A 19,423-nucleotide genomic window follows, 5' to 3' on the forward strand; every position below is an offset into this window, starting at 1 on the left:
CCGTCACCAATGGCAACAACCGCGGCAATTTACGGCAGGTCGAGTCACGCCTTCGAGTGACGTAAACACATCAGCTCAGCCAGTGGCGCTTCAAAAGTGAGTTTAACCGTCATTTTACGCTCAAGTAATTTAAATATGACTTATATTTTATATAAATTGCATTGTATAACATATTATCTTCGCCATTTTACTATTCACATGAAGTTAATTTGTGTTTGCTATGACTTGCTAATTTATTTGACGATATCATGCTAACTACAAGATATCATTCGAGGGATATTTCTGGTGCAAAAAAAGAAGACGTTTAAATCTAAATTAAACCACTAAAATGTAGTTGAAGTACTTGTTCATTAATCCATAAATATATGAGGTTAATACTTAAAATATTAGGACGTACTTGATGTACTTGTTCATTAATCCATAAATATGTGAGGTTAATACTTAAAATATTAGGACTTTAACATCCACTTTTCTGTCTAAATCTTCTTTTTGCATTTGCTGTCTTACTTGGTCGTCCTCCCTTACCACACCCATCCTCTTCATGTCCTCCTTCATATCACATCCAAGAACCTCAAGGATTATCTTTCTCGCCTTATTTTTCCTGGTATCTCCATCTACAAAATCCAACAAGTCCACGGCTTTTCCCATCCTGGCATAACCAACCCTGTCTCCAATTATTGCCACGTGTGCTATTTATTTTTACTCCTCTTGTCCCTTCTACTCCCATGAGAACCTCGCTTTCTTCAACTCTCTGCAGATCCTTCACTCTCACAACTGCACCTATATCACTCATCAATTCTATTGTCTTCTACATTACTGAATGACTGACATAACTGAGTCACTGAACTACAGTCATCTATCAACGTTTTTCAACTCTTTGTCCAAAAGCAGGCTCTGATTTGAACTGGTTTCAGGAAAATGGCTTGCTCAAGTGATGAGATCAACAAAACGGTATTTAAAATACTTTTTAGTGACTTGATTGGTTTGTATGTTATGAAATGCTTTTTATATTTCTTTTTATTCAGGATGAGTCTGAGGATGAAATTCCACAACTCATTCCTATTATTGAGCCTGCTCCCATGTTGCCTGCTGTTGAGGACAAGAAAAGAGAAGAAACTATTATGTGTCCAATTGAAAACCATAACCAGTTTGATCAGGAAACTTGTGTTGGCAAGCTTGACAGTAACACTGTGAAAAGAAATGCTGAAACTCAACAGGAATGTCAGGAATTAGAATTAGAAATCCACCATGAAATGCACAGTGAAGATCAAGATCCTTCAAGGGAAGTTGAAAAAGTGGCAACTGGTCCCCCGCTTAAGAAGAAGAGAAGACTGGGGATGTGTAGTGTGATAAAAAGGGAGCAAACTCATAGTTTGCAGAACATTGAAATGGTTCCAGAATGTGACCTGAAAGCGGATCAATCATCTGACCTGGAGGCCACAGGATCTAAGATTGATCCCCAGGCCAGTGAGGGAGAACCACTTGAGAGGTCAGATGTTTGCGTTTGATAGCCAGGTTTGCCCTCATATCTTATTTGGATGTATTCATTCGCGCACAGGGTGGAAACTGGAGGTGTTGACGATGTTCCTGGTGGGACCGCCTTAGTTTCTTATGTGAATAAATCCTGTGAAGATCACATCAAGGACATGTCATGTCCAGTTGAAACAAATCCTGGTGCGTCAGTAGAGCTGATGGAGGAAGTGACTGAGCAAAGTTTGGGGAATGGGTGCAGTACTGCTTCGTATAATAAGCCATCAGATGTTGCTGAGGAGAAGATGGATGACAGTGAAGCTGTTTATGTAGAGCTGCGACTTGACACAGTTGAGCATACCAGCAGAATGCCGGTGGATGGAGCTCATACGGGTCCCAACATTCTTAAACCTTCTGATGCTGAGGTCAGCATGACTACTGCTGTATCATTACACTGTACAAGGATTTTTTTTCCCCATCATCAATGAACCCATCTTTTTGTCCTGCAGAATACTGTTGATGAACCTGGCTCTGGTCTTGCTATGAACACAGACCATCTTGTGAAAGAGACCAATGACCAGTTTGGGCCTGAAGCTGATCACTATGTGTCAGACTCGCAGCTGAATGAGGCTTGGGTGTAAGTATGTGTGTGATAATGGCAATTCTCCTGTTCTCTGACCTTCTTCCACAAACAGGGAGGAAGCGCTGCCATGTGATGAAAGTCCATCTGCTTACATTGAAGATGCCACAGAGCTGGTCTGTGGGTTGATCCAAGAGCTGTCCTATCTGAAGTTAGTAAGATGATCAATATCATTTTCATCTCTACTTTTCCACATTTACACTCCTTCAACAACAATGTGCCCTCTGAACTTTGGCATTGTCAAACCAACCAATCAGAAGCAGGGAGCTCAGATTTAGAGTAAATGTCGGTTCAGACTCACAAGTCGGCTGTATTCATTGCAGCTTTATGGTGGCGATCGCATCCTCACCTTTTTTGTTGTGTCGAACATGTCGATCGGAATGTGACAAGAACGCCACTCTAGCTAAGGCAGCTCATACATGTTCAGGTCGATGCAGCAGCAAAACTTCCATTTGAAAGCTGAAACTCGGAGCGACTTCACCTGTTGTCACTCAACTTGTTTTTCTAAGGGTGCCAAATTTGTTTTCTAGCGTCTTGCCATGATACTACCTCCAGGTTCGGTTAAATACCTCCCTTCTCCCCCTCAGTCTGACAGTCATGTCTGCCCATCGGGAGCTGGAGAACCTACGCCGTGGTGGCAGTCGGGCTTCAAGAAAACCAAAGTGACCTTTTGTTCTTCAAGGTTCAAAGTTCAGATATTGGTTATTGAATGGAATCTTGTTCAAATGTCCATGTTATGCGTTCAATGCGTCGCTTAGGTATTTTGTAAATAATATATGCTCCGACTTGTGTGTTAGTCATGCGGGGGACATAAAAGAAACAAACACAAAACGTTTAACCAACGAGTGTATTATTCACTTCCATCCCACACAGACGTTATTAAAGCATCATGCAAATATAACAAATAAAAAAAACACATCAAACGACATGCTCACTTCAAAGGCATTATTTCCGGTCTTCTAAAATGTTTAAATGAGGTCAGTAAAATCTTTCCTTGATCATGTTTGTACAGGTACGGTGTATGGACATGGTTTTCCAAGTCTTTAAAATAAACGCATGTGTCTCTCTCCAAACGAACACACACAAAACCCTGAAACGTATGAACAAACTTGACCCAGAGTAGGACTTTCACGCGCCCTTGACGTAGATAGAACTGTAGGCAGGGTCCACTTCGGGGCAGAAGCGCTTGGTGTGCGCCCTGGCACCGGAAGCGCCACACAGCGGACACACGTATTTGCGCAGGTAGGGACACACAATCTCCCCGCTTCGGTTCTTGAGCCAGTGGGAACTGTAGACCTGCGGAGATTCTCCGTTGTGTTTGCAGAAACTGCACATCATGCGCGCGGAGGGTGGCGCCTTTGAGTCTCCTCCGTCGCGACAAATTCTGCTCCTGCGGTTCTTCGATCCTCGCCGGCGTCTCGGAACCGACACCCCGTTGACGTCACTGGCGGCTGGCCTTGCTCGACGAGTGATTGGTGGCTCGCAGTTGGGAACGCGCGCGGGAGGACTTGGCGAAACTCCTCCAGACGGATCGGACGTGTCAATGCGCCAGCTGCCCAAGGCGGCGCACACATCGTCCACGCTCCCCGGTGGCTCCGCGGCAGGTTTCAGACCCAAAATATCCTGGATGGCGTGCGATAATCCCATGTAGTCCCGCCATGGCTGAAAAGTTTTAAAAGCGTTCGTTGAAAACAGCGACGAGCCCACGCCATCCTGTGTTGCCTTTTCAGGAAAAGCTGCCAAGTCCATATCTCCGCGCTTCGACGCCGTCGTCCGTCAAGTCTGCGCAACAACAAACTTTTACTGTTAATTAGGAACACGCGAGTACGTGAGACAGTTAACCAATCACACGAGCGCGTGCTCGGCACGTGCCGGACCTTCATCTACCAATCAGACACCAGTATCGTTTCATGCCTCTGAACCCAACCGTTTGGTCAGTTTAAACTAACGTGTAAAACACGTAAAAAAAAGTCTAAAATTAGACAATGTAAATGCAATGCAGAAACAATCGTGGGTTTTATCTGTTTACCAAGCATAAATATTTAAAAGCAGTTGAAAATTTGTGAGGCTTGACAGAAATCCATGACTTAACATATAGGTTATTGTGGACCTGAAGATATGTTAGTAGAAGTCCTGACTCTGTCACTGTTATTGGACAACTACTGAACGACGTGAGCCAATATTAACATAAATATTAATTACTTCATAACCTTTGAATGTTATGAAAACCGAGTTGACCAAGATCAAAGCCTTGTATTTTAAGATATAATCCAAACAAGAGAACAAAACAAATGTCAGTGAGAAAAGAACGTCAAATGTGGAGCATCATTACAGAATTCAGCCTTTCTATAAATACTTATTTTATTCAGTCAAGATTGTGAACACATTTCATCGCTTAAAATACAAGTTGGAAGACTTTCAAAACCAGTCCAGGTGTGGAATCTGGGTGTGGTGCAGCAAGCTGTCTTCGCTGAAGCGCTCCACTGACTCCTCCCTTTTTTCTGCTCTGAAAAAGAAAGTGTTTGTAAAGCAAATGTACAGTCAAGGTGCTTTTAGAAAACCCCACTGTGGGCGCTGCACCTACCTGCCGTCATAGGACAGATTCAGGGCCGAGTAGAGCTCGGGGGTACTCGGGGTCAGCACCCTGACTCGAACCTGACCTGTGCCGGCAACCGACTCTGGCACATTTAAAGATGGACTGATGGGAGCCAGGCCAGATATGTTGCAAGGAGCCAGAAATGGACAGTCTGTGGGATACAAAGATAGAATGTCAACCCTTCTAGTGCAGTTTTATACAAGCATTATGCAATAACTCAGCACCACAACACTACTAATAGACTTTTACTGTAATGTAACCGCAAGCTCTTTGACACATATCTTCTTCTGGCTTCTCCCTTCTGTGGTCGCCACAGCAGATCATCCTCCTCCATCTCACCCTGTCCTCTGCTTTCTCGTCTCTCAAATCTACAAACTTCACATCCTCCTTCACCACCTCCATAAATCTAAACCTCAACATCTTCCTACCAATGTACTGCTATCTCTCCTCTGTACATGTCCAAACCATCTCCATCTAGCCTCCTCTGACTTTGCCTCCTAAACACCTGACATGTGTTGTCCCTCTGATCTACTGCTTCCTGATCCTATCCATCCTGCTCACTCCCAGAGAGAAGCTCAGCATCTTCATCTCTGCTACCTCCAGCTCTGCCTCCTGTCTTTTCCTCAGTGCCACCGTTTCCAAACCATACAACATTGCTGGCCTCACCACCCTTTTGGACACTTTCCCTTTCATCCTTGCCAACACCCTTTTGTCACACATCACACCTGACACTTTTCTCCAATTATTCCATCTTGCCTGCACCCGCGTCTTAACCTCTTTCTCACATTCTCCATCACCCTGGACAGTTGAGCCTCAGTACTTCAAATCCTCCAACTTCTTTATCCTATCTATTCTGCATCCTGTAACTTCACCTGTCCACTTGGCTCCCTCTCATTCACACACCTGTATTCCATCTTACTGCAGCTAACCTTCATTCCTCTCCTTTCTGAGGCAAACCTCCACCTCTCTCTTATCTTCCACTTGCTCCCTGCTCTCACCACAGATCACAATGTCATCTGCAAACATCATCGTCCAAGGGGCTTCTTGTCTAACCTCATCTGTGAACCTGTCCATCACCATGGCAAACAAGACGGGGCTCAGAGCTGAGCCTTGGTGCAGCCCCACCTCCATCTTGAACTCCTCAGCAAGCCATCCGACACATTTAAATGGGCAAGTATGACGCATTGTTTCACACTTCATTTTCACTTTTATATGAATTCAAGTCACACTGCACTACATAATCAAATTAAGTCTTCTAGATGGCTTTTTTAAGTCTGTGATGTCAAACATCAAGAGAGATCATCTTGCATGTGATGGCTTAGTGCCGCCGGCCGCATTATTGATTCCAGACTAGAATGTGATTTAAAGTCTACAAATCCTCCAGACTACACAAAAGTGAGCTGCAGAAAATATAGCTCAATCTGACCTTAGCAGTGGGGCAACAGCACGGATTGACAACCGCGTTGTTCTATCAAGTCAAATGTCCTCGACCTGATGAATTAAGTCCAACTGAACTATACATTTTTACAGCCACAAATAAAACAGTTAGAGATGCTTCAGGCTGTATAAAAGCTGATCAAAGGCCACAGATGACCCTGAGTCTGATAACAATTTCTCCTCGTTTTACTCAAGTATGTGATCAATAATAATCAAAAAAGATGCCTAACCATCCACAACGTTCTGCTCTGGAGGTGTGATCATCCGAATGAAAACTGTGGGAGAACATTGCTCATTCACAGCAGTGAGCAAGAGCCTAGTACGGAGAGTTTAGCAAGGCAAATTGAACTGAAATGTGTTACAAGTTACGTTTCATCACTACGATTTGGCCAGAGCTATTGTCCACCTTCTAAAATACTTGCTGCTCATATGACTGATCAGATCAGGTGCATCATGCCTTCGACTGACCTCACGCATGAGATGCTCCGGCATACTCACTGAGAGACGGGCTCACGGCACGGCCTTCCTGCGGTGCCTGCACATACACAGGCGGCTCAGTCAGATACTGCTGCTGCAGGAGGAACCCCTTCTGCTGCTCAAACTCACGGCGCTGTGGGCAGATAAGACATGTGCTGGTCGAGATTCCATCGCGGTGCTTAGGAATGAAAATAAAAGAATTGCATTCCTTCACCCGCACACCTCTTTAGCTAATCTTATGGCAGCATCGGTGAAGGCCCTCCGTTCCATTTCAAACGATGACCTCTGGTGTTTGAACTCCTCCCATCTCATTTGGAGACGTTCCCACTCCTCCAGGAAGTACGAGTCGGACAGCTCAACTGGCACGGGCGACACAAAGCTCTCCTGAAGGAAACAGTGAAAATGGGATAAATGACGTCAAGTCTGAAATATTTCACAGGGTCGTTGTACCAACTAAGCCATTCTTGACATGACTGCAACTGCATTCAACAATGGAAATGCTTTTATTTCTCACCTGAAGCATCTGTTGCTGCATCCTGACAATTTGCTCACTCTCCTGGAGTTCCATCTCCATCTGAGCCAGGAGCTTGTCCTGGTCAGTGCCTGCAGCACTGCGGCCTGCGATTGAGCAAACAAAGTGAATTTGAGATACTGGATTCCCACTGTCGGATTAAGAAAAGCTTTGAAAAGAAAAAGCTTTTGCTTAATGACATGTTTCTGTCAAATTTTCAATGAAAATTATTTTGTGTTTACACTACTTTATTCAGATCTTTACACAACCTGAACAGACATTGACATTCTATATTTGACTCCACCCCAGCATCACAAAAAATACACTGGGACTTCAGGAGACAAAGGTTTATATTCTGTTTTAGAGGAAGTCTTTGTACAACTTGTAGATTCTAACCCCCTAGAACCAGTTACCATGAAAATCCTCTGGAGGGCAGACCGGATTGTTGCACTCCTCCTGAGATATTTGCTTTATGATTTCTGGATTTGACAATTCACTTCACGTGGAGCTAATGCAACAGTGTGAGAGCGTTGAGAGATACCACTGGACAGCAGGTCTGCAAGTCTCTTCTGCACCAGCTTCCAACCATGGATGACGCCGCCGGTCACATGGTCACCCAGTGCTGCCTCAGCTTGACTCAACTCTTTGTCGTCTTTCTGAGCTTCCACGGGAAGATCCGTCGACGCCAACAGGGTCTTAACATAAAGAAAAGAGCGAGAAGATAAAGTAATATTCCAGATGCAGATATTTGAATAAAAAATGTCCTACATTTTAAAAGATGACAGGCCTGTGTTTCTGCATGGACGGTTTCACAACAGTAAGCAAGTTTTAAGTGATTCTTTCAAGAATTCACAACAACTCGGGCATAAGAGTCCATGACCATCACTGTGCAGTCAACCTGGATTTTTGCTCTGTTTCTCACCCGCTCCATGTCACGTCTGAGGGAGTGCAGCAGGGTGGTGACGCTGTGACGCAGCTTCATAGCCTCTCTCAGCTCCGCTTCTCTGCGCTCCAGCATGAGGCGGACGGCCGTGTCCTCACGCCTGCAAGAAGGTGAGTTGTAAGCTTTGATCCATGAGAAACATTTGAAACCACATGGAATTTTTGAGTCATCACTTTGCAATGGACCGGAACGCTGCAGGTTCTCTTTTTGCTCGACCTCGGGGGGGCAAATTCAGAACGTCAATGGCTGGGATGGAAAAAGATACAACTTGTTAGAAGCTATCTACATGAAGAGGATTAGATCAAGAGATGGATATTGAGGAGTCAAGGTTGAGAAAGCAAGGGAAGCTGGTGGGTGGGGTAGTTAAAGGACTCACTGGGTCCTTTTTCTTTGTGCCCATCTGTCCACTGCGAAAGTCGCTCCCTCAGTCTGTTAGTCAGCTGCTCTCGCCGCTTCAACTCTGCCTCCTGCTGGTTACATCTCAGCTGCAGGGTGGTGCTCTGCAGAATACAAAGATGAACTGGAGTTCAGATCAACAACGTTGGGTTTCATTGCCAGTGTCCATTTTACTTTGCTCCTTTCACATCTCAGCATCTCCTGCAGCCGGGCCACATGGTCGTCCATCTCTTTGAGCTGCTCCTGTTCAAATACAGAATTTGCTCTTTCAGTATGACCTCACAGCACAACGATTGAAGTGGCTGATAAAGACCCAGAGACATTGATGTATTAGCCTATTTTAACAGCAAATTGCTGGTTCAAGACAGGAGGATCAGCCACAGACTTGTCTCACACCAAATATGCCAACCTCGGCTCTCTTCAGTCTCTAGTTGGAAGCTGGAAAATAACAGAATTTGGGCTTTACATACAAGAGAAAGAAACAAATTGATCTGTAACCTTGACCTATATCAGTTTGTCCACAGATTTATAGTTTCCATTTCTCGTCAAGCGCTTTTGAAGGTCTGCCATTAGAGATAATTCAACCCTGTATGGCTGTTCTTTTTCTTTATAGTCAACATTTTTTTCTAGCAGTTCAATGATAAAATGGTTCATTTTAGCTGATCTTTCTAGAGCCGACTAAGGATTGACATGATTTCTAAGTGTAATCTTCACTTCTGCATGATGACAATTTCTTTTTTTTTTTATTGTCTTTTTTTCTGTTGACTCAATTTAAAGAGTTCCTGTTTTGTCATGCAATGCAACATGGAAGCACAACAAATCAAGTCTTTAAAAGCGTCAAAGCACATGAAGCAAAAATATCATGAGTGATCACAGGATGAATAACAAAGCACACTCACTCTTAACAAGACACACTGATCATGGACATCATTCCGCTCATCCACCCAGGGTGCATGTTGGGCCGCTTCAGCTAAATGGATAAAACCATGAAATGAGTGGAACCGGTAGAAAGAACTGTGTGAACCCCACGTAAGCAGTAACATTTCGCTCACTTACCTGAGCACTTCAGCCGCCTCCTAACTCTCTTCTGATGAAGCTTGCCATCCATCTTGGACTTATTGTTTCAGCAAATAACTAAATGAGAGTTCTTATAAGGTGTTTTTATCAGCCACATCAGACGCCTCAGGCTGTCAAAGCTTTCAGCTGACGGTGATTCTGGTGATTAATGGCAGAAGTGCAGAGGCCCAACCCACACGTCCACTGGCACCGGCTGTTACTTCCACCATAGATGACAAGTAGAGTCCGACAACCCTTTTAAAACTTTCAGTGGCAATGGCTTGAGGTTGTTTCTACTTTGATTTAAATATGGCAGTCCTCCAGCACTCTGGTTTCCTCCCACAGAACACACACACCTAGACTGAGTGATCACTTCATTACTCTATACCGTGATTAGTTATTCATGAATATATAAATATTTACTCATCAGAACGTGTCAGCCAGTACACAACTTACCACGAGGATGCTCAGTACCGGTCCAAATTTGGTTGTAAATGTCTCTTCTATTTAACTATGTCAAGTCAGATATTAACAATTCACTTCCAGTTAAACTTATTCTGAAATGCTACTTCCGGTTAATCGAATACACTACTCCACCGTTCGCAACGTTAAATAGCTAAATAAGCGGGTAAAATATAATAGTCCACGCTCTTTATAAAACTTACCAATTCACCTACCATCTTATACTGACATTTTCATGCTCGGTAAAATCTGTCGAAAATTCTAACCACGGTCGACGGACCGCCGGTAAGTTACCGCGGCGTACCTTATAACCGCGGATGTTAGCAGAACTACTGACATTGTCGTTTAAGTAATAGTTTCCTTTACCAACTTTGTTCAACCCGAGTGCAACGCTCAACCTGACGTCAACTGTTGGCGCGTCTGGTGCGTAATTACGCCACTCTTCTCGCTGAAAAGTCTATGTAACAAAATAATTTTATTAACTTCATATCTTAAATAAAGAAAAACAACAATGCAGTATTACAGTGGTAAATATAAGTTGGACGTTACTCATTTGAAATAGCTTTATTTAACATTTATGTAGGAAAAGGTCCATTATTTTTCTTTGGTACATGGATACATTTTCTTCCTTCAGGATCTTTATTACAAGGCGCAAAATGAAAACATCAGCCTGTCACATCTTCTCACTCTATTTTCGGTTCTTACTCCTTACACCTCTGGTAGAATTCAAAACATAGTCAAAAAGGCAAATTTCCCTCTTTTTATTCTTCTTTATTCAATTAGGTGCCTCTCAACAAAATACTAAGCTTTTATTCATTTAACACCTTTAAGATTCTGGACACAACAGACAAGTCACCTTAAAACACTATGAACAAACTGTAAAATATAACTATAGTTCTTCTGTCTGCATATGAGCCTCCACCATGTTCACATCTTGATCATTAGCCTCCTCATCCTCCATTCACACTTTAAGTAGAATCTTAAAAAATAAAACTGCAATGAAACATTGCTGAGCCAAAAAATAAATTTGCTGAGAATTCTGTTTTATATGGCGTGTAAACAGCATGACCGCTTGATAAGGACTAAAGCAAACAGAAACTCATCGACAGCATCACAAAAAGTTTATTCAACTTCTCAGATTATCACACAGTAGCACGGTTTAACATAAAAACAAAACTTCTGTAGGCAGAAAGATGATTCTGTGTGTGGCCAGTAATGCAACAGTTTCTTCAAGCTTCAAGAAAGGTATGGGGATTTTGTAGTTGTCTTTTCCACAAACGTATATATGAGCTGAATTTAGAATCAACAAACATGATTTCCAAAACAATCATCATCCCACTATTGGCCCACCTGCTCTGAATATCTGATGACCCCTGAAAAAAAAACACTCTTTAAAATAATAACTTATTAAAATAATGTGTCCATAGTGTACAGTCGAACCATTTTAGACAAGCTAGTGTTATAAACTACATCATAATATATTATTAGTAGAGTTTGGCCCTGCTTTCATGTAACAGAAGGGAATTATTATGACTCCGACACAAATTGACCAATTTTTCTTCCAAGCTTGTAATCCCAAATAAAAGCTGCAGGCACCTACAGCAAGGTCAAGTCAAGGTGAAGTCAGCATTTGTTGTACAAATCCTCTTCGGCTCTTCATGCCCTGGGATAGAAGACACAAGGAAACCCAATAAACCACTTGAAGATACAAGCATTTTAAATAAGAGCCGCCTGCTTTAAACAACATGTGGGCCAGAGGCATTATATGCCTCTGGAAAAAAACAGTAAATAATCAAAATAGCTTCCATGATTCTGGATTCAAGAATTCTATAATCATAATGTTTGTCTTTAAAGTTCCAATACTGCCGAAAAAGGCGTACAGCCAAAAGGAAATTCCGTGTAGCAAGTCATGCAAGTCAGAAACGCCACCAAACTGGAAACATCTTTGTCTTGTCCCATTATCAATGTTTTATTTCAATACATTTATTTTGAAAGAGACGGACACATATATGTGATGTGCCTCTCTGCGTTAACAGCGAAATACATCATACAATGAAAAATGAAAAAATACATCAAATACATCAAAAATTAAATTCATGTTTCTGTTGTGAATGATCACGTCAAGGTAGGATAGGAAGGTAGGAAGTACTGCATGAACAAGCACTCCATTGACTTGACAGAGGGAACTGTATGATTTGGGTGAAGTTTTGCTGGCAAAATTACATTTTTAAGTTTTACTCTCCCTTAACAGTTAGTTATAATGGTGCAGATTTTCTTTAAACAAACAACAAGAGAATATTTTTGTTCAAGTTTTCTGTTAAATGCAAAAACACCTTGGGGCCTTACACACAGTAACTTTCCAAGCTAGTTGTTGCATGACATTATAATATGAATGTGGTCAATAGAAATATTTAGATGGAAGACATGCTACAATCAGAGCATGTTAGTTAGTATTGCGGTTGCTGACTGGCTCAGCGAATGCCTCTCTCTCTCGCTCTCTAGTCTTGTGCAGATTGTATCCACACTGCTGTGCAGTGTTATGTCACTGTGCATGTTGGGCCCAATGATGACTGTGCTTCAATGGGTTGCAACACAGAACCAAAGAGCCAGCGGAAAATTATCATAGAACCGCTCAGCATGTTGAAGGAAGTGAGACCGTGGGAAAGGGTTAATGACAGTGTAATAAAAAAAAATGGACTCTGCTTTGTTTATTTTCGTCAGTCACAGGAACCTCTGAAACGTAAGCACTGTTCTATATAATATTGTACCAATAAATGTGGAATGTTCTATCACAGCTTCAGATCATTTGCTTTGATTCAGTTTTGTCTTGTTTCTGTGAGCAACAACTCATCTGACCGAACAAATGATCACCACTTAAATCATCGTTTAGATGGTCAGAGATTCCCACATGACAGTAGCAACTGGCTGCCATAAATGGAATGCAGCAAGTTTTCCCTGTTGTCGACAACAGCTCCTCTATCAAGAGACGATTTATCCGCGGCCGTGCGTAACAGCTTAGATTAACAAATAACCCACCTCAGAATAGAGAACAGGACTTAGGGGGTCTGAAGGGATTATCGCTGGAGGGGACTCCCACCAGGAGGGGGTCCTTGTTGGCATTTTGCAGACAGAAGTTTCTCAGCTCGGCAGCGGCCTGGGACACCTACAGAGCCAGACAAGTGGTGACGACGATCTCAGGCAAACATAAACAGCGTTTTGCACCAGGTTTGCATTGGATTTGCAAGCAAAAGTCAAATAACGTTGCGCGGAAGTTCCGAGACACGTTACTTCCTTTTCAACCACGTCCTTTACATACAGTACTGTGGAGATCATGGGAACGCGGTGGCATGAAACCGCTCAGGGCTCCGCAGGAAAGTAAAAGTAGTTAGTTGTAAAGTGGACAAAGCAAGGAGCAACTTCTACAGTCCTCGCCATTCAACAGGAGTCTTCCGTGTTCCGTGTGTTCAGGGGCTCCTACCTTTATTCTCCGGATACTGGCCTCAAGCCGCAGCTGCTTCACGGCCCTCTGGGCGATGATCAAGTTGTTGTTGGCATTGTTGTTGGACATGGCGAGTGTTGTTGAGAATATTTAAAAAAAAAAAAAAGACCGCAGCGAACGGAAACTAGCCTCAAAGCTCCAAACGCCTCAACTGGACAGGAAAACACGAACGACTCAGAGCCCGCCCCTTCAGCCGGTTCTTGGACTCCAGACTGGATTGTAATCGTGTCAGTCACAAAGCCACGCCCCTTTGTGTACATTTCTCATCCGTCACTCGGGAGAAAACTGCATGCCCTGGTGGTTGCTTAGTTTTGCCCTTTGCCCCACTGAAAGGAGATGTGTAAAGAAGTCACACGGCAGTTTGCTAATGGTTGATCCTAAATGACATAAAAGGTCACCCTTAGTTAAGTTGAAATATTAAACAATGCATTGAATATTTTAGTTAAATTAATGAAAGTCATCTTGAAACAACTGAATCGCAATTGTATTTTGATATCAATGGTGGCAACCAGAGTCTCTCCATTGTGTAACTGCTGATTCTTTTCACTCGAAGAAGCCTCTTAATGTCTAAGACATGGATCTGAACTATGCTGGTGAATGGTCTCCTGCTGCACAATGTTTGTTGTTAAGCTCAGCGTCCAGTCTAGTCATCCTGCATGGGCTTTCTGTGTATAAAGCCCATGCAGCCAGTGTATAAAAAAAAAAAATACAGTTTTATACACTGTATTTTTTTTCTATCTCTAAAAGACGAGGGCTTCTGACCAGCTAGGTTTATTGCCAGTCTTATTGTTTTTGATTGATCACACCAGCTCGGCACGGTCATGACTTCAGGTTTGGAAAGGCCAACAAGGTTGGACATCAAGTTCTACACAGCGCTCAAATGGACCATGTTTCTTTTTGAGACTACAATGGAGCAACTCTTCCTTGGGTTCACAGACTGTGTTTCAGTCACAGTAGACGGGACTCAGTGAAGTTTTATTGGGAAGGATGAAAGGGTTACTGTTACCCATTTGGAACCTGAATGGAAAGTACTGCAGGAAGAAGAAAGCTTCTGTTCTAAGAACACTGAGTTTGGTGTTGTGAAAGGTACCATTCATGTGTTTCCTCATAATGGATGTTTTTGTTTTTTTTTTTAGCTTTTTTTCTATATTGCTACATAGAAATAAGGGTGTGTTACAGGTACTTGTGCTGTATGTATGCAGGGTGTGAAGCTGTTGAATAATAAGTTTGACATGTTTGGTCTTTTCCAAGACTGATAAGAAGAGTTGCGATAATGCCCTTCATAGGGACCCTAGGCAGGTTGAGAAAACATCTCAGGGCCCATATATACATAGACGTCACACAAGCTGGAATGAAACCTCCATTTTTTTGCAGTGAGGCTGCTGCACTGGCCCTGAGAAAGTCTAATTATAGATTGAAACAAATGACAGGACATCTCTAAAGTATGCTCAGAAAAGTTTATTCATTATGTGGAACAAACAGAGGATTAATGTGTGAAATGTAGTTTAATATCTGCGTTAGTGCAGTGTGAAAGCCGGTCAATCAGATGAAATCATTTTGTAAGGAAAAGGAAACATTCAGGAGACAAGGTCAACGTCCCGCTTGCCACTCACTTGGACGGTTTGTTGACTAAAGACAAGGAAAGTGAGATTAGAACATGACTGTGCATGTGGTGCAGTAGAGTCGTGTTTGTACTCACAAACGATGGGACCAACAGTGAGGGACTTCAATGGAGCAGAGTCGGACACAGATCGAGATCTTCTTCTTGAGCAGGACTATGGTGATGGAGCCAGAAGAAAATGGTAAGAATCAGCAGGAACTAAGCGCATGGCATGTGACTGCACTATCTAAGTGAGACTCACTGGAACACAAGAGGTTCTCCTGCGGTCACAGAGGCTGAGGTTGCAGTGAAGGTAAACGTCTCTGTATTCACCCTGCAGCAGGAAGAACAGTGCAGAGAAGCGAGCCCGTAGGGACGAGCCATTCTCAATGACGGCAACCTGCCGGCGGTCAGCTGAGCACCTGCCAGGGACCATGTGGAGAAGTGATGGTTTCACATCACAAAGCTGTGAAGGCATTTCCAGGTTACGCTCACTCACTTGTTATTGATGAGAGGGTAACGGCCGAAGCTGCTGGGTCTGGGTGAGTGAGAGGCGTAACAGTCGTCCAGGACCACAGCAAAGCTCTGGTCTCTTCTATCCACGGTGACGCCCACGTAGAGAGGTGAGCCCAGCTCCATGGTTACCCGACCTCCGGGGTAAGTTGAAGTGAAGCCTGAGTCGCGGTACAAGCGCATCTGGGCAACAGTGTTGGGTCCAGAGCCGGACACTCCTCCGTCAATCCTGTGGACGCCACAACAAACATCTTCTTTGGTTGGCTCCATGGTGACAGACTTGGCTTAGTTTGTGTGTTGTGTTTTTCAAGGTTTGGCATTGAGCTGTGATCAGCTAGAGACGGTACATCTCCACCCTACGATGCTATGTTCGGGAACAGAAGTGCAGTTACAGCTCACTTAAGGAAGGACTGGAAACTGTGATGCAGATGAAGAGGTCAAGAGATGAAATATTGGGCGAAGAGAGCGCTGTCGTCAGGTGTGTCATACTTACGGCAGTGGTCCCACAGCCACATTCAAAGTGGAATCTGTATCCAGGGAATAGACACAGGAGAAAGGAATTCTCTTTGGAATGGCAAAAGAGTTGTTGTTGGCGGGATAGACGAACAAGGTGTTGGAGTAGATGCCATGCGTGATGTTGGTCTGAAAGAAGTGGTGGAATGATAAAAAGACAATCAACATCTTGTAGCTTGTGCAGCAGAAGTGAGGATGACCAGTGATCAGAATAACACCAGTGTGACTGTGGTGATAGGTCGTCTTTCTTTACCGTCAGTTTGTTTCCACAGGCGCCAGCTTGGTTCACAACCTCATACCACACGACGCCATTCGACACTCTTGTGTATGTGCAGTTTCGCATTGCAAGATTGCCGGATCGAGCATCCAAACCAAGGTTGAGGAAGCTGACCACATTGAGGCCAACCTGGATCTTGCTACTGCTGCAAACCAGCTGAGAAGGTCTGAGTGAATCGTCTGTATCTGAAATTTGTCATGAGAATTGATGAATAACTCCGGTAGTTAAACATGAACACAGTGGCTTTACGTGATACTCAGTAGAGGAAGGAAGCTCACCTTCACAGACAACACTGGCGTCCTCCCTGTGTACACAGTTGTGGATCCCAAATCCTCGATGGCGACAGTCGGTGATGGAATTTTCTCTCCCAGAACAGTTGACGTCGTCCAGCCAGATGGGGCCACTTCCTTGGCCGTAGGCTGCATTTTGAGGGGCGCTTCTAGCGCGGCCACAGTCCAGCTGTCTGCACACCACGTTGGCATCGTTGAGGTCCCAGAGGTCGTCACACACCGTCCCCCACTGGTTGTTGTGGAAGATCTCCACTCTGCCCGTACAGCGGCTGCCTGAGTTGACCAACCTGACTGGGGCAGCCGCTTCAGAGGTGGAGATGAGATAAACGCAGCAGATCATGATGGTGGAAAACACTGGCTAAATGGTGGAACTGTCAATGAATTTACCTTCACAAACCACCCCAGCATCCTCTCTGTGGCTGCAGTCGTGAGATCCGATCCCTCGGTGACGGCACTCGCTGAGACTGGACTCTTGTCCATTGCAACGGACGTCGTCCAGCCAAATGGGCCCACTGCCTTGTCCAAAGCGGGCACTACCTGGAGCTGACAGGACCCTGCCACAGCCCAACTGTCTGCACACCACCTGAGCGTCGGTCACGTCCCAGAGGTCGTCGCACACTGTCCCCCACCGTCCAGAAAAATTGATCTCCACTCTTCCAGAGCATGAACTGCTCCCTCCGATCAGGCGGATCTGCCCTTCAGCCAGCGAGACGTTCGCAGTCGTTGCAGGAGCAGAAGTCTGATTCTGCATTATATGAGTGGTTGATTCAGCAGGGGGTGTAGTTGGGCGTGGGATAGTGGTTGTGTTGGGCCCAAGGTGAGCTGAACAGAAAAGACATGAGCAATTTGAACCTTGAGTAACCGCTTGGAAGGACGTAAAAATAATTTAATTCAAGTACAAGGACTTAACTTTCCAAAAGGGAAACCAAGACACAAAAGAATAACAATCCGAAGCAGAAAGAAAATGCACAGAATTGTATGTTTTGTTTTGTTACACAAACATTAAATGAAAAATTAACAATTATTAATACTTTTCCTAAAATGTTGTGACTGTAATTACCTTCACAAATGACCCCAGCATCTTCCATATGTCTGCAGTTGTTGACGCCAAATCCTGCATGTCTGCATGCCGTGATAGAGCATTCATGACCTTGACATTGGACATCATCCAACCAGATGGGTCCAGCTCCCTCTCCAAAGCGAGCGTTGAGAGGAGCAGCCACTGCTCTGCCGCAGTTGAGCTGTCTGCACACCACATTGGCATCACGCAGGTCCCAGAAGTCATCGCACACCGTTCCCCAACGACCATCAAGAAGGACCTCGACTCTGCCAGCGCAGTGGCTGCTGCCGTTGACCAGTCGCATGGGAGGAGGAGCTTGACGGTAGTGGAGAAGATTGGGTACATCATTATTTACCACACATTTACAGGATTAAAGGCAAGATGAGAAACAGGTCTTTTTACAGTTTTACAGGTTTTACAAAGTTATATTTAATTTCCACATACCGCTACAGTCCACAGTGACTCTAGAAGCTGTGGCATCTGTAGTTCTTGCAGTTGTAGGTTCAGTCGTAATAGTATCAGTAGTTGTGGGTTCTGTAGTTGATTGTTCTGGAGTTGTAATAGCAGTTGTGGTTTCCGGAGTCATAGTTTCAGCAGTTGTGGGTTGCATGGTTGTCGTTCCTTCAGATGTAGTTTCAGCAGTTGTGGGTTGCATGGTTGTCGTTCCTTCAGGTGTAGTTGTGGGTTCCGGAAGTGTGGTTTCATCTTGTTTTGCAGAGAAAGCAAGCATCACATTTTCCCAAAACGCTCAAGTGGAATGATCTGCTTCTCACAGATGGCTCTGTCAACCGATCCTTACCTGAAGGCATCATGTCAGTGAAGAAATAGTTTGAGACATCCTTTTCTCCATTCATCAGTTCTGCTTGAGAGAAGTGAAGTCAATGTACATAGTAGATTATAGAGCTCAACAGCTTCAACAAACAATGAAGAAAACGTGCACCTGAAGAACTTCCTGCTCCGGTCTGCAAGATGAGGAGCAACGCCAGGATCTTAAACAACCCCATAGTGGACCAGACCTGTGGCACCAACCTGTGGAAGAACAAAGAAACGTCTATGGACATTTAAGGTCGTGAGATGTCTCCCCATCAGTCTTTACCTGTGAGAAAGCTGTGAGATCCAGGAGTCAGGGAGGAAGAGGGATTGTCACGGTGCATGAGGGAAGCTGAATATATATAGGCCCAAGAAAAACACTCAAAGTTGAAGAACACAAATGGACCATTGAGCAAACTAATTCACACCCCATCAGAACGGTTACTTATTAATCAAATATAATACAAAAAAAGTCTCTTTTGGCTGAGACAAATCCTAAGTAAACGCAGGTTACAACACCTCAATCAATCTCATGTGGACAAAGACAAACAGAGCCCTTGTGTTTTACATTTGCTCATTCCAGCATTTTATAGGCACTTTCGAGCAGCTATCTATCTATCCATCTATCTATCCATCTATCTATCTATCTATCTATCTATCTATCTATCTATCTATCTATCTATCTATCTATCTATCTATCTATCTATCTATCTATCTATCTATCTATCTATCTATCTATCTTATTAAGCCAACAGACAGGACAAAAGAAAAATGTAAATGTAACTTAAATTCTGTTGCTTAAACATTACAGGGAAACGTGTTGTTACCCCAAGACATTGTTTTGTTACTTATAAAAACTGGAATATATTCATT

The 19,423-nt window shown here is 43.7% G+C and overlaps 5 protein-coding genes across 6 annotated transcripts; 1 reads left to right on the top strand and 4 right to left on the bottom strand.

Annotated features, from left to right (window-relative positions):
* Positions 1–50: 50 nt before the first annotated feature.
* LOC128753979 (uncharacterized) lies at positions 51–3,731 on the top strand. 2 transcript variants are annotated; one of them, XM_053856248.1, is made up of 7 exons: positions 51–96; positions 889–951; positions 1,026–1,489; positions 1,559–1,895; positions 1,980–2,107; positions 2,166–2,261; positions 2,698–3,731. In XM_053856248.1, the coding sequence occupies exons 2-7, from the start codon at positions 919–921 to the stop codon at positions 2,774–2,776; spliced, it is 1,137 nt and encodes a 378-aa protein (XP_053712223.1). In that variant the 5' UTR covers positions 51–96; positions 889–918; the 3' UTR covers positions 2,777–3,731. The 2 variants fall into 2 exon arrangements, with proteins under 2 accessions (XP_053712223.1, XP_053712225.1); XM_053856250.1 differs by having other exon boundaries at positions 69–96; positions 892–951.
* Positions 2,955–3,882, bottom strand: LOC128753984 (uncharacterized). Its single transcript, XM_053856255.1, has one exon. It carries the CDS (start codon positions 3,857–3,859, stop codon positions 3,239–3,241), a length of 621 nt encoding a protein of 206 aa, XP_053712230.1. The 5' UTR covers positions 3,860–3,882; the 3' UTR covers positions 2,955–3,238.
* Positions 3,883–4,500: 618 nt separating this feature from the next.
* On the bottom strand, positions 4,501–10,206 carry LOC128753348 (afadin- and alpha-actinin-binding protein-like). The gene is made up of 11 exons (XM_053854956.1): positions 10,192–10,206; positions 8,645–8,713; positions 8,451–8,574; positions 8,248–8,320; positions 8,054–8,174; positions 7,673–7,826; positions 7,135–7,238; positions 6,843–7,004; positions 6,642–6,753; positions 4,695–4,857; positions 4,501–4,616 (listed from the first exon to the last, which is right to left on the bottom strand). Exons 1-11 carry the CDS (start codon positions 10,204–10,206, stop codon positions 4,529–4,531), a joined length of 1,185 nt encoding a protein of 394 aa, XP_053710931.1. The 3' UTR covers positions 4,501–4,528.
* Positions 10,207–11,092: 886 nt separating this feature from the next.
* On the bottom strand, positions 11,093–13,646 carry LOC128753999 (guanine nucleotide-binding protein G(I)/G(S)/G(O) subunit gamma-10-like). Its single transcript, XM_053856273.1, has 3 exons — positions 13,467–13,646; positions 13,025–13,151; positions 11,093–11,651 (listed from the first exon to the last, which is right to left on the bottom strand). The coding sequence occupies exons 1-2, from the start codon at positions 13,554–13,556 to the stop codon at positions 13,026–13,028; spliced, it is 216 nt and encodes a 71-aa protein (XP_053712248.1). The 5' UTR covers positions 13,557–13,646; the 3' UTR covers positions 11,093–11,651; position 13,025.
* Positions 13,647–15,065: 1,419 nt separating this feature from the next.
* Positions 15,066–18,044, bottom strand: LOC128753349 (deleted in malignant brain tumors 1 protein-like). Its single transcript, XM_053854957.1, has 8 exons — positions 17,831–18,044; positions 17,053–17,502; positions 16,367–16,569; positions 16,094–16,242; positions 15,587–15,829; positions 15,350–15,509; positions 15,187–15,262; positions 15,066–15,116 (listed from the first exon to the last, which is right to left on the bottom strand). The coding sequence occupies exons 1-8, from the start codon at positions 18,042–18,044 to the stop codon at positions 15,097–15,099; spliced, it is 1,515 nt and encodes a 504-aa protein (XP_053710932.1). The 3' UTR covers positions 15,066–15,096.
* Positions 18,045–19,423: the final 1,379 nt, after the last annotated feature.

This window comes from Synchiropus splendidus, chromosome 2 (genome assembly GCF_027744825.2).
Source record: "Synchiropus splendidus isolate RoL2022-P1 chromosome 2, RoL_Sspl_1.0, whole genome shotgun sequence".
Lineage (NCBI taxonomy): Eukaryota > Metazoa > Chordata > Actinopteri > Syngnathiformes > Callionymidae > Synchiropus > Synchiropus splendidus.